Here is a 13,484-nt window from a genome sequence, read left to right on the forward strand (position 1 = left end):
AATTCTTGTCTCCAGGCCATGTTAAGCTCATCCTATCTCATTCTTGGCTCATGCTGCTCCTTCTGCTTCAAACACTTTTCCTTTCCTCCAGATGATATCATGGCTGCTCCTTCTCATCACTGAGGATTCACTAAACTCAACTGCCACCTCTACAAAACGACCACTTTCTGCAATTACCCCTATTACTATAGCATCACCATTCTCAGATAGCATTAGTATGTCAACTTGTTTTATTTTTTTGTTTAAGATTTATTGCTTGCCTCCTCCAAAGAGAATATAAATTTGTCGAGGAACAGATTTCTGTCCACCCCAGTTCTGTAACACTTGAATTATTCTTGAGACACAGAAGGCCTCACTCACACACACACACACACACACACACACACACACACACTGTAACTAATTAATTGAGTACATGGATTGCAAGTGGTACAACTGGGACTACAATGTATCAGTGGTAGTAAAAAACGGTAAGAGACAAAAGTAGCAGAATGGAGCCTGAAAAGGACAGTGCCCATTACCTCTGAATCGAATGTTAACAAAATAATATGCAAACACTTAAATAGCACTTACTCCATGCCAGGCACTTGTTCTAAGTATTTTACCTGTATTAACTCATTTTTATCCTTCATAATAAATAGGTTTAACACTCCTTTGTTGCAGATGAGTAAAGTGATGCACAAAGGCTATCTTGGCCAGGGTCACAGAACTAGTCAGAGGCAGAATCAGAATTTGAACCTAGGTAGTTTGGAGTTCCTGCTTTTAACTACGCTTCAAAACGCCGAATGGTTGGCGGCACGAGTATCCAGTTCCTCTATGAGCATAAAAATAAGCTTATCCGCTTAAAATACTGGGGAGATTGAAAAAATAAACACATTTTGTTTCAGCTAGTGGTGGTTGTAACACTGTTAGTTACAAGTCGGCAATATTCTCAATTCTTGTCAACTTCTCAAGCCTACCAGATTTCACCTTCAGCCTGCAATAACCCCACCTCACCATCTCAAAGTTTCCTCCCCTCCCTCCTCTCCTCTTACGCCCGTTTATTCCAGCGTTTCTCCACTGAAAATGATACAAGCTCTGCCTCTTCATCTTTCTACTGGCTAAATCTCAACTTCTTCATCTGTTTAATTTCTTCATCTGTTTAATTCTTCATCTGTTAATATTTCTCATATTATTATCTAACAATAATACCCGTCCAGTCTATCCCGCTAGAACTGAAGAAAGGGTGAAATGTGAAAGCCCTCTACTGATATTAATTTCTATCCTTGACCGTTGTTTTCGTGTCCTTTTCTTCCCTACACTTCATGATAAAAGAAATAGACTTTCCCGTTCAGAAACTCGCCTCCTTAAACTCACTTGCTTCTCCTAGCCAGCTCCGCAGGTGCCAACCTCGCTTTGAGCTTGCGCACTAGCGACGGCGGTAGCCTTGGCTTTCCCACCTTCAGCCGCCGAGCTTTGATGACGTAAATTTCCTGCGCGTCCGAGCGAGCCGAGACGCGTGAAGAGGACCAAGTTCAGTTTTCCCGGCGGATTCCGGTGCTAGTGTGTCTTGTGCTCCTACAGCATGAAGGAGACGCCACTTTCAAACTGCGAGCGCCGTTTCCTACTCCGCGCCATCGAAGAGAAGAAGGTAAATGGCCCCGGGGAACTTCGCGGTGCGTGGATGCTCTGGTCGCCCGGCCGCTCCTAGTCTTCCGGCTTAGACAAGCAGAGCTGGCCTTCACAGGCCCAGGGAGCCCCTGGAATGAACCGCCGGTGCGTTCCCCCAATCCCTAAGGCTCTCCCCGCCCCCTCCAGTTCAGTTGAAGGCTGGAGTTACCCCAGCGACTATTAGTGCCGGGGCACTTAGTTTCCACTCTCCTATGGGGAGTGGTTAGTATCCCACGTTTCTCCCAAATGTTTAGCCGTGGCATAAAGTAGCTGCTCAGTAAATATTTGTTGAAATAATAAACGAACGAATGTTGTGCTTACAGCGGCTGGATGGCAGACAAACCTATGATTATAGGAACATCAAGATCACGTTTGGAACAGATTATGGATGCTGTATTGTGGAACTTGGGAAAACAAGGTAACAAAGGATTCAAATTATTTAAAAGCGCAATAGGGAGAAGTTTAAAAGAACCTTATTGTTTGTTGTTTACAAAGCAGCTAAGAAGTGTGAACAGACTTCTTTGTTTCGTTGCCAAGATAAATATATTTTCTTTAATGCAAGAGTTTTTGGGTTTTATAGTTACATTTAAATTTTTAATCATATATTTAAAAAAATTTTTTTTTAATGTTTTTCAATTTTGAGAGACAGACAGAATGTGAGCGGGGGAGGGGCAGAGAGAGGGGGAGAGAATCAGAAGCAGGCTCCAGGCTCTGAGCTGTCAGCACAAAGCCCTATACGGGGCTGGAACTCAGGAACTGTGAGATCATGACCTGAGCTGAAGTCGGACACTTAACCGACTGAGCCACCCAGGCACCCAGTCATATTTTTTGTCACATGAGTGTCACATGGTTTTCTGATCTTTTCAAGTCATATATACAGCCAGCAGTAATTGCCCTGAGTTTGTAGTCCTACTTTTCTCATTTTCCTGACACGAGAATTAGGTTTTTAATACTCGTTTGGAAGCTGTGAGGATATTGGTCAGATGTTAGCCAGATATGCCATATGGAAACTAAGAAATCTCAAGTTTTCATGCCATCTTGTTCAACAGATATTTGTTTTAGAAAAGAGAAGTAAAGATCATTGATCAAAAAATAGTGTATATATATATATATAGTAATAAGATGTTTTTTCTTGTTATTTTTGGGGGTATGCCAATATGTGTTTATTTTCTGTATATACTCTATTATACTTTATACATAATTTCAACTTCTAATAACATACTGAGTATGTTATCACTCAGAGTAAGATTTAAACTTAATTGATATCTGTTTTAGGTTTTATTGTTAATTGGAAAGGAGATATATTTAGTTAACAGATTTGTACTTTATCTTTGCAGAGTTCTTGGACAGGTTTCCTGTGAACTTGTTTCTCCAAAACTCAATAGGGCAACAGAAGGTATTCTTTTTTTTAACCTTGAACTCTCTCAGATGGCTGCCCCAGCTTTTGAACCTGGCAGGTATTTAAATCTTCTTTTAAAGCTGCTTTAGCCAGATGAGAACTTAACAGCAAGCTGTTGTTTTAATACCTGGTGTTATATTTCATGACTTTATCCCATTCCTATTTTCATAGGCAGTCAGATCTCTTGGTGAAGTTGAATAGACTCTTGGAAAGATGTCTAAGAAATTCGAAGTGTATAGACACTGAATCTCTCTGTGTTGTTGCTGGTGAAAAGGTGGGGAATATGCCCAAAATTATTAATCTTAGTTGAGTATTGTTGATTCATGGATTCCTGTATCTATACTCTTATTCTCAGCTTCTGTTAATTTAGTTTTATACTGATTCACTTCACTTCAAATGTCCCTGAGTGCTACCCATAGAACTTCATATCATCTCTCTGAAGGGACAATAAACATTGGTGAAAGCATCAACTTGGATGTGTGTTAAAATGTCTTATTCAAAGAACTTGTGGTTTTTCATATATTCTGATTTATTTTCTTATGTTCTTTAAGTGACTTGATAGAAGCAGGTAATGTGTTCCTTTTTCATGAATGAAGAACTGAAGAACAGATTAAATCCTTTTGTATAGGTTTATTGACATAAAGGGTTACATAGGGGGGCAGTGGTAGGCGGACACTGGAAATAATACTCTCAATAAATTGTGCTGCATAATGATTTTAGAACTTTATTCTTGATTAGGGTATTTTGACTATCTTTTTGACTATCTTTGAATAGGATTCTTCCTATTTGGATTACTTGTAGTGTTATTAAAATATTAAATATTTTTGACAACATTAAAATATTGTCAAGAAAACCTAAGAGTTTAAGTTTTAAAGTTAGGAGACACAGTAAAAACATTTAGGCTTGGGGGTGGGGAAATCTTAGTTTTAATTGCATAGTGGTTCTATTTATTTAGAGTATATATTTTACTGTTGTCAGATGACTCAGAAAAGTGAACAATTGGTACGTCAGATGTTGGCTAGGCTTAACATTTTTTAAGTATTTTTTTATTGATAGGAGTAACTGCATGTTTTAACAGCAAGAGAAAAATTTGCACACAATGTTACTTTTCCTTATATATAGCCACTGGTTGTGATCAGTTAGGATTTATTTTTGTTTTAAATTCACATTCAGGTTTGGCAGATACGTGTGGACCTACATTTATTAAATCACGATGGGAATATTATTGATGCTGCCAGCATTGCTGCAATTGTAGCCTTGTGTCACTTCCGAAGACCTGATGTCTCTGTCCAAGGAGATGAAGTAACACTGGTAAGCTTCCATGATTTGAGCTAGGCTTATTCCTGTCATTGAATGAATATCCTTGAGGTGCAGGCAACTTATTAGTGAATTGTTACTATAGATGGTAATTAGGGATGTCCTAAAATTGATAAGGCCCAAATGATATATGGTCGAAATTGTCCTTGAAACCTCTTAAATCTCTTGTATTAAAGTGTCAATAAAAGCACACCCTATCTTCGTTTCTAGAATAAAACCAGATGACTTTTTCTTGGGATTGAGCATTAGATGAAGTAGTTGGCTTAGGGACCATGTGTGTGAAAAACCCATGATTCTCAGCACACTGAGATACTTGTGCTTGTTACTCTGGCAAAAGTCCTTCAGAAACAACTGGAAGGCTTATTAAAACATATGCTAAGCTCTACCCTCAGAAAAGGGGAGGGGTAGGATCTACAAATTTGTACTTCTAACAAAGGTCCCAAGTGATACTAATGCTGCCAGTGTAAGGGCCACATTTTGAAAACTGTTAACTTTTACTATTTCCGTTGCCTTTCTCTTTTTTGCTCGATATGTCAACTTCAGTTTCTATGAATTCATGCTGGAATAATAAAGGTACACTGTGGATAGTTTGAGTCTTGAAGTTATGAAAGTAAATATCACATGCATAAATTTCTGAGCAGTCATTCATGTGCTGCTTTTAGGCATTAGACTAGAGGAGACTCTTTAAAGATTTAGAAGTAGAGACAAAGGTTTCTTAACAATAGAGACATGTTCCCTGAGATAAGGGAATTGGTATAAGAAAGTAAAATAGAAAGATTAAAAAGTACTGTAGAGTTATTGCTGGTGGTAAAGTAGAATGGAACAGCCACATTGGAAAAGATTGGCAGTTTCTTAAAAACAAGTGTCAACCTGTACAGCCCAGCAATTCCATACCTAGGAATCTACTCAGGAGGAATGATAATACGTTTTTAGTAAAAGACTTTCATGTGAATGTTCGTGGTAGTGTTATTCGTAATAGCCCCAAATCAGAAACAATCCAAATGTTTATCCACTGATAAGTCAAAAAACAAAATGCGGTGTCCATGCAGTATCCATACAGTGGAATACGATTCAGTAAAAAGAACTGGACTGTTGATACGTACTACAAGATGGATGAAACATGCTAACTTCAGAGGAAACTGATGTAAAAGACAAAATTACTTGGTTCCACCTAAATGGAAAGCTTGGAGCTGGGAGTAGGAGTGAGAAGTGACTGCAGACAGGCTCAAGGAGATTTGGGAGGTAATGGATAGGTTAAAAAACTGGACTGTGGTGATGTTACATAACTATAAGTTTACTACAAAGTGAGTAGATATATACTTAAAATGAGTGGATTTTATGGTATTTATACCTCAATAAATTTTTTTTGTTTTGTTTTTGCATAAAGTTTTAAGGAACGAGTGGCAAAGTCAAACATAATTGTAAAAGAGTTATTTAAGTACTGAGGATTAAAGGGATTTCATTTTTTATTTTAATATTTGATGTGCCAGATATTTTTTATATGTTTATCATTTAGTGACTAATTATTAAACTTGTTTCCAAACAGTACACACCTGAAGAGCGTGATCCTGTACCGCTGAGCATCCACCACATGCCCATTTGTGTCAGTTTTGCTTTCTTCCAGCAAGGGTAAGTCTCATTCTTATCGTGGACTGAAATTATAAATGCAGCTAGGACTTTTCTGTTCTGTTCAAATGTGCTATGGACAAATGAACAAATACCTCCTCTAATATTAAAGCACCTTGTAGGTTTTTTTTTTTCTTCTTTGTAAGGGCATTAGTTGACAAAGAGCCTTTTCAATAGAATTGACAACACTTTTCATAGGATACTTAAAAATTTACTGCAGGATGGTGGTGCTAGAGATGTACAGGTGTTAGGAGAGTTGTGTGCTAGGCTGTAAGTAGGGAAAATGGGGTGAGAATTACTGTGGATTAATGGAAGACAGAGGACTTTGGAGCATGTTAGAGGAGCATATTAGATGGAGTGGTTATAGCAGCAAGTCATAGGGGGAATGGTTCACAAATGGGGGAAAAAAAATCTAGTTTTCTTCATTTCTCTAGTAGTTTCTTCACAACTCACTGCTAATTCTTCCTACAACAGAAAAACTGGAGTTGTAGGTCCATGTAATGGTACCTTTAAATGAAAGCTTGAGCCTTATATCTCTTCAGAAACAAAGGGAGATATAAGTAAGGTATTTGAATAATTTTATGAATAAAAATACAGAAAAGCTTTCAACTTTTACTCATTGTAGTGTAGAATTTCATTAGCGGGAAAATAGACTGTCCAGTAGAAATACAACATGAGCCGTGTATCTAATTTTAAATTTTCCAGTAGCCACATTAAAAGTAAAAGGAAACAGGGTTGCCTGGGTAGCTTAGTCGGTTAAGTGCCGACTTTGGCTCAGGTTGTGATCTTGCCGTTAGTGAGTTCGAGCCCTGCATCAGGCTCTGTGCTGACAACTCAGAGCTTGGAGCCTGCTTCAGATTTTGTGTCTCCCTCTCAGTTCTCCACCTGCCGCCCGCCCCCCCCACTTGCACTCAGTCTGTCTTTCTCTCAAAAATAAACATTAAAAAAAAGAAGAAACAGATAAAAATTTTATATATATTTTACTTATATCGAAAATATTAATATATAATATCTTAAAAATTATTCGTGAGATGTTTTACATTCTTTTAGCTCTACTAAGTCTTTGAAATCCAGTATTTTTCACTCATGTACATCTCAATTTGGACTAGCTGCATTTCAAAGGCTCAATAGCCACATGTCACTAGAGACCAACATTACACAGTGAGGAAATAGTATTTTTTTAAAGAGACATTAGCAGAACCTGGAAAAACTTCAGAGTATAGGATACCAGGGAGCCTTTAAAATTAACCAAATTAATGTTATCTAAGTTTTTATTAATGAGCCACAAGTCATTTCATCAAAGTGATAGCATTAGGTTTAGAATATATATTATTTAAATAAAACCAATATGAACTTAAGTGGTTTTACTCTAATAGTTACTGATACTCACTTACCATTCATTTTGTCCATTAAAAAGTAGAATTCTCATCTCATTTCATTAAAGTGACTCAAATCCACGGGCTCAGACCTTCACTGTGTTAAACTTTATTAATGCTATCTTTTAAAAATGTTCATTATCTTAAAATTGACAGGCATTCAGCCTCAGATTTGCTTAGGTCTATTTAACATTCATTTCAGTACATATTTATTGGTGGATCCCAATGAACGAGAAGAACGTGTAATGGATGGCTTGCTGGTGATTGCCATGAACAAGCATCGAGAGATTTGTACTATCCAATCCAGTGGTGGGATAATGCTGCTGAAGGATCAAGTTAGTGCTTTGATTAATGTTTTCTTAATAGGTCTTGGGGCACCTGGGTGGCTCAGTCGGTTAAGCATCCGACTCTTGATTTCGGCTCAGGTCATGGTCTTGTGGTTCATGAGCCTGCTTGGATTCTCTCTTCCTCTCTCTCTTTGTCCCTCCCCCACTCTCCATCTCTTTCTCTCTCTCAAAATAAATAGACTTAAAAATTAAAAAAAAAAAAAAAAAAAAGAACAGTTCTCTTCTTTTTAGAAGCTTTTTCTTGTTTAACTAAAATCCATCAAGGATGTTTTCAATGTTTGATTCTAGGGTATGTTAGAATCTGGTTTCAATATTATCATTATGTTCCTTTGGTGGCTGCAAGGGATCCTCCTTTCTTCCTTCCTGCTCCATTTATGGCCGTCCAGAGTCTAGCCCTTCTATGCAGAGGAACACTTTTTTCCTTCCAGTGAGGAAAGAGGTTCATATCCCTATTCAAAAAAAAAGTGTCCAAAAAGTAGAAATTAGGTAAAAAAGATAGTTTTACTCTCAGAAGTTGGGTACAATAAGCAGTAGTTCTCAAATACAGCTACATATCAGATTCACATGGAGGCTTTTAGAAGATAGATCAACATATAGCATATAGCACAGGTGGGGCAGAGGCTGCTTTAGTTGGAATTCCAGTTATGCCTTATACTAACTGATCTTTTACAAATGATTTAATATCTTTGTGCCTTGGCTCCGTTATCTGTAAAATAGGGAATATTGACACCTTGTTAAAAAAGAATGTAGTAAGTACACATAGATATATTGCACTGTGTAACATTTCTTAAGTATGCTGTAAATGTTAGTTTCTATTACCATTCTAAGACCATTACCAGATCCCTATTTCCAGAGATTCTAATCCATTAGGTCCCTGAGGTCTTGGAATCTCTGCTTTATAGAAGTTTCCCTGGGGACACTGTAGCCATGACTTGAACTAGTGCTTTGTGGATCACTCACTCACACAGCAAGGTAGTTAGTGCATCCCTGAGTATATAATATATGTCTGTGGCCTTTTCAGTGGTATCTTTTACACTGTCAGGGAAGTTTTTGGTCTGTTTTCTTAATATGATAATCCTTCAGATATTTTAAAACAATGCTCACATTTTGCATTAATTTGTGTTTACATTGTATTTTCATATTTGAAAAGGTCAGGCTTATAAAGGTAGAAAAACTGTTCTCATATGCATAGTTTTGTTAGAGAAAGCTATGTAGTTTGGTGTCTTTAAATAACAGAATTCACTTTTATAAATAGGTATTGAGATGTAGTAAAATAGCTGGTGTGAAAGTATTGGAAATTACAGAGCTAATACAGAAGGCTTTGGAGAATGACCAGAAAGTTAGGTAAGTTTAATTTTTTTAGAACTAAACGTTCTAATCTATTATTTTTAATAGATTTTTCCATTAATGACTTTTCTTGCACAAGGGTAACCATGTAATTTTCACACTCCATCGTCCATTATTTGTTAATCTAATTTGAATATACATACTACTTAATATTTTTTGAAAGTTGATGGAACTGTTATATTGTATTCTAATTTAAACATAATCTGTATTGAGAAGCCACAGAATATTTTTCTATAAAAAAATGAACACTTTTTTCAGAAAAAAGAATCTAGTAGCCCAAATTAACAGAAGGAACACAAACTGGGGTTGGTTACCATCTCTGTTTCCTACTGTGTGACATTAAGCAAGATCTATAACTTATCACTTCAGTATTCTATGAGAGGTAATACCTATTTGGTTAATACCTATTGGTAGAACTGGTTTGAAGATTCGATAACAATATACTTTTAAGCACTTAGCATTTGCCTGGCACATGGTTCAGTAAATGGTAATTATAGTAACTTTTTTATTTCTATTGATAAGCATAATAAATTGGTGAGGTTTAGTCAAATAGCTTTTTTCTAATTTTTCTCCTCCATCAAAAGGATAAAATGGTTAACTTTTCCCTTCCTGTTTTCTCTTCCCTCTCTCATTCCCCCCTTTTCACTTCTCTTCACCCCCAAATACAAAAAAAACAAAACAAAAAACACCCACACAGGAAAGAAGGTGGCAAGTTTGGCTTTGCCGAGTCTATAGCAAGCCAAAGAATCACAGCATTTAAAATGGAAAAGGCCCCTATTGATACCTCTGATGTGGAAGAGAAAGCAGAAGAAATTATTGCGGAAGCTGAACCTCCTTCAGAAGTGTATCTTTATTGGGTGGTTTTTTCAGGAACAGAATTCATGTCATTTTTGGCGTCATTAGGTATATGGGAAGGTGTGCATACTGAAGTTTGTTTTCTGAAACACTGCTTTGTTAGAGAAAGCATTTAAGATACAAGATAGTGATTAGTTATATTAAGTCCTTGGTGTAACATCCACCTCTTTAGCTATCCTACAAAAACAAGAAATAATCTATCTTAACAAATTCGCACCATTTTATTTTCCTTTGGAAAATGTTTTTCATTTATTTTGAGAGACAGAGGAAGCAGATGAGGAGCGAGAGAGAGAATCCCAAGCAGGCTCCACACTGTCAGCACAGATCCCTATATGGGGCTTGAACTCATGAACCAAGATTATGACCTGAGCCAAGATCATGACCTGAGCCGAAGAGTCGGACACTTAACTGAGTCACCCAGGTGCACCTGGAAAATTGTTCTTTAATCTCAATGGCATGGTCAAGCATTTTATATACTATAAACATTGTTCTTGGAAATTATTCATCCAATTGCCAAATTTATTACTACAACTGTTAAAAGCCAGTATGTCTTGTTGTTTCTCACCATTGTTTCCATAAAATCTTATGTGAGTTACATGTTTTTTTCTTTATTGGTCAGCCATCCCGTAGCGTAACTATTAGTAAAATTTTTACATACAAACTTGAGGAACACTTCAGTCTTGAAACCTTCATTCTCATCTTTTTTAACACTGCATCAAGTAGCAGTAAAGTTTTCTTAACTTGTTACGTGTTTCTAAACCTGTGCTTTGGACTCCTGGAACTGCCCAAATTGGAGAGGGAATAGAAAACTCCTGGGGTGACCTTGAAGACTCTGAGAAGGAAGAGGATGATGGTGGCAGTGATGAAGCTATCATTCTTGATAGTATAAAAATGGACACTAGAGAAGTCTCCAATATTGGAAGTCAAGGTAGGTAATACTTTATTTACGGCTTTTATGTAATACATGTGAATCTTCCTATTGTAGGGATCTTATTTTTGTATTGGCAGTTCTTTTTTTAAAGGGGCTAAATATTTTGTGATTTAAATTTCAGTTAAGCTGTTGATGCTAAACTATATTACTCCAGTTCTTTCCTAAAACAATGTGCTTATCTTTGTGGAGTAGTGGTATTTTGGTATGTAGTGGCATTTTTAATAATTTTTTTCTTTTGTATGTATATCTGAGCCAGTTTTAAAGGGAGGCTTTTCTTAAAGATTTCATTACTACATGCTGTTTTTCCTTTGTAGTTTCTAGACTCAAACATAAAAAGCCCATATCGTAACGTCTGTTAGAGTAGTACTTTCCAAATAGAACTTTCTTTAATGTTAGGAATGTTCTATATGTACACTGTTCAATAAATATAATAGCCACTAGCCACATGCAGATACTGAGCATTTGAACTGTGGTTTGTGACACAAGAATTTTAAATTTTAATTTTAGTTAAAATTAAATAGCCGTATATGGCTATTGTATCAGAGTGGTATTAGAACATACAAAACTCTAGAATTACCTGGAATACTGTAGAACTGAAGAAAATTGTTTTTAACCTGTGGTTATTTTTACTGTTAGGAAAGCCAGTTTCTTGCTTGGCCCATAATAATCGCAAAATTTTTTTTTCTTAATGTAGTAAAAACAAATCATACAAGTTTGGATGTAGGAAGTAGGCTGGCAGAGAACTAAAGGGTGCATTTACTAAATCTGGCTGAAAAAAATAGTGAAGGGGATACTGTTTATGTATATAATATGCATAGCTGCCTACTGTCAAGGAATGAAATTATTGCCTATAAACATTGCTAAGAGCCTGCTAGGGTTTTTATAAGGAAAAAAAAAATCCCCATTGATTGGGACCCTTAGGTATTTATTTACTGTATTTTTACACCAAGATAAGCTGCTTGAATGCAGGGACTGTGAATGAATCGTTAGAATTTCATGTCATTGCATATAGATCAGCCACGCTTTTAAATGCTGCATAGAATTGTAGGTTTGACAATAACTAGGTTGGCCTAATCATTCCCTTGTTACCACTTTCTGTTACAGTGCTCCAGTAGCAGTAGGCATCCTTGCATATGCCTCTTTATATATTTGTGAAATATTTTTCTAAGATTAATAAGGTTAATGCTAAACACTCAGTTGCTGCTTTGAAGAATAGTATTTTCAACTGAATAATCAAAGTGGACCTAAGATAATTGGGAGGATAAAGCAGGTAAAGCCTTTCTCCTTGTGGAAGACAAGGAGAAACTAACTGAAAACTCAAAGACTTGATATGCCAACTGGGAAAAGGGTTAATTCACATTTTATATATATCGTTCATTAACTAAGGCTTAGGAGAAAAACTGGTCAAAGATAAAGAATACAAATGGCCAGTAACATATTTCATAGGCAACCCTAGTAGTAACAAAGGAAATAAATTCAAGGCAAAAGGGGATGTTTTCTGACTACTGTATTAGGCAATATTAAAAATGTCACCATTGGCAAGTGTGAATAGGAAGATGGATTCTTCATATACTTATTTCTCGGGGTATAAATTGGAACAGTATTTTTGCAGAATTTGGCAAAATATCTTTTAGAATGTGTATGCCTTTTGACCCAATAATTCTGCTTCTAGGTATTTTCCTTCCAGTGTTGTTTCTAATAGAAAGTTATATAGATTTTTTTCTCCTATTATGACATGTATGAAATGTAATTATATTGAACACATATAATTGTCCCGTAATTACAGAATTTTTAGGAAATAAAGTAATGTTATTTTTCAGAGCTCCAAGGAATTACTTAAGGAAAAGAACCAAGTAGTTCTGTAAGCCTCCACTCAGAGTAGTTTGGGATATTTGTACAGAAATAGAATGTTAGAACTGCTGACCTAAACCCATGTGGAAAATTTCCAAGAGATTATTTATATTGTTTCCTTAACATTTTCTTAAGATGCCCCCATAGTACTCTCAGACAGTGAAGAGGAAGAAATGATCATTTTAGAACCAGACAAGAATCCAAAGAAAATAAGGTAACAAGTTTCTGATTTATTTCAAGTGTATACACATACTCAAGACTTTTCTGGTTTTATTCTCATCTTATCCTACTATAAACAGACACCCCCTTTTTAATTTGAAATCCAGCTGTTCTTTCTGTGGTTTCTTCAAACTGAGATTTAAAAACATTAGGACCTAATTCTATAAAACTGGATTACTTTTAAAGTAATACTGCATTTTATTCTCATAGTTGGCAAGTGTTCTATATTCTACTGGAAGAAATAAGGCCTCCTATTTTGGTAATCCAAAATTAACGAGCAAAATATTATGAGTGTGGCAAACCACCCATGGTATCAGCTTGTAGTGCTAATACTGTTAGTAAACTGTTAATTTATTTTATTCACAGAACACAAACCATCAGTGCAAAACAAGAAAAAGCACCAAGTAAAAAGCCAGTGAAAAAGAGAAAAAAGAAGAGAGCTGCTAATTGAAGCTCACATAGTTGTATATTTGTGTATATAACTATTAAAAGGATATTTATTCAGTGCTAATAACTTTGGGTATTTTTCTCTTCACAAATCCATTATAAAATCTAGTCAATTCCAT

The 13,484-nt window shown here is 36.1% G+C and overlaps 1 protein-coding gene across 1 annotated transcript; it reads left to right on the forward strand.

Moving 5' to 3' along the window:
- The first annotated feature begins 1,464 nt into the window (after positions 1–1,464).
- On the forward strand, positions 1,465–13,432 carry EXOSC9 (exosome component 9). The gene is made up of 12 exons (XM_049631119.1): positions 1,465–1,630; positions 1,974–2,068; positions 2,988–3,107; positions 3,221–3,323; positions 4,223–4,360; positions 5,913–5,995; positions 7,571–7,703; positions 8,971–9,059; positions 9,760–9,906; positions 10,667–10,845; positions 12,835–12,913; positions 13,285–13,432. Exons 1-12 carry the CDS (start codon positions 1,565–1,567, stop codon positions 13,367–13,369), a joined length of 1,317 nt encoding a protein of 438 aa, XP_049487076.1. The 5' UTR covers positions 1,465–1,564; the 3' UTR covers positions 13,370–13,432.
- The last annotated feature ends 52 nt before the right edge of the window (positions 13,433–13,484 follow it).

This window comes from Panthera uncia, chromosome B1 (assembly GCF_023721935.1).
Source record: "Panthera uncia isolate 11264 chromosome B1, Puncia_PCG_1.0, whole genome shotgun sequence".
In the NCBI taxonomy this organism is placed as follows: domain Eukaryota; kingdom Metazoa; phylum Chordata; class Mammalia; order Carnivora; family Felidae; genus Panthera; species Panthera uncia.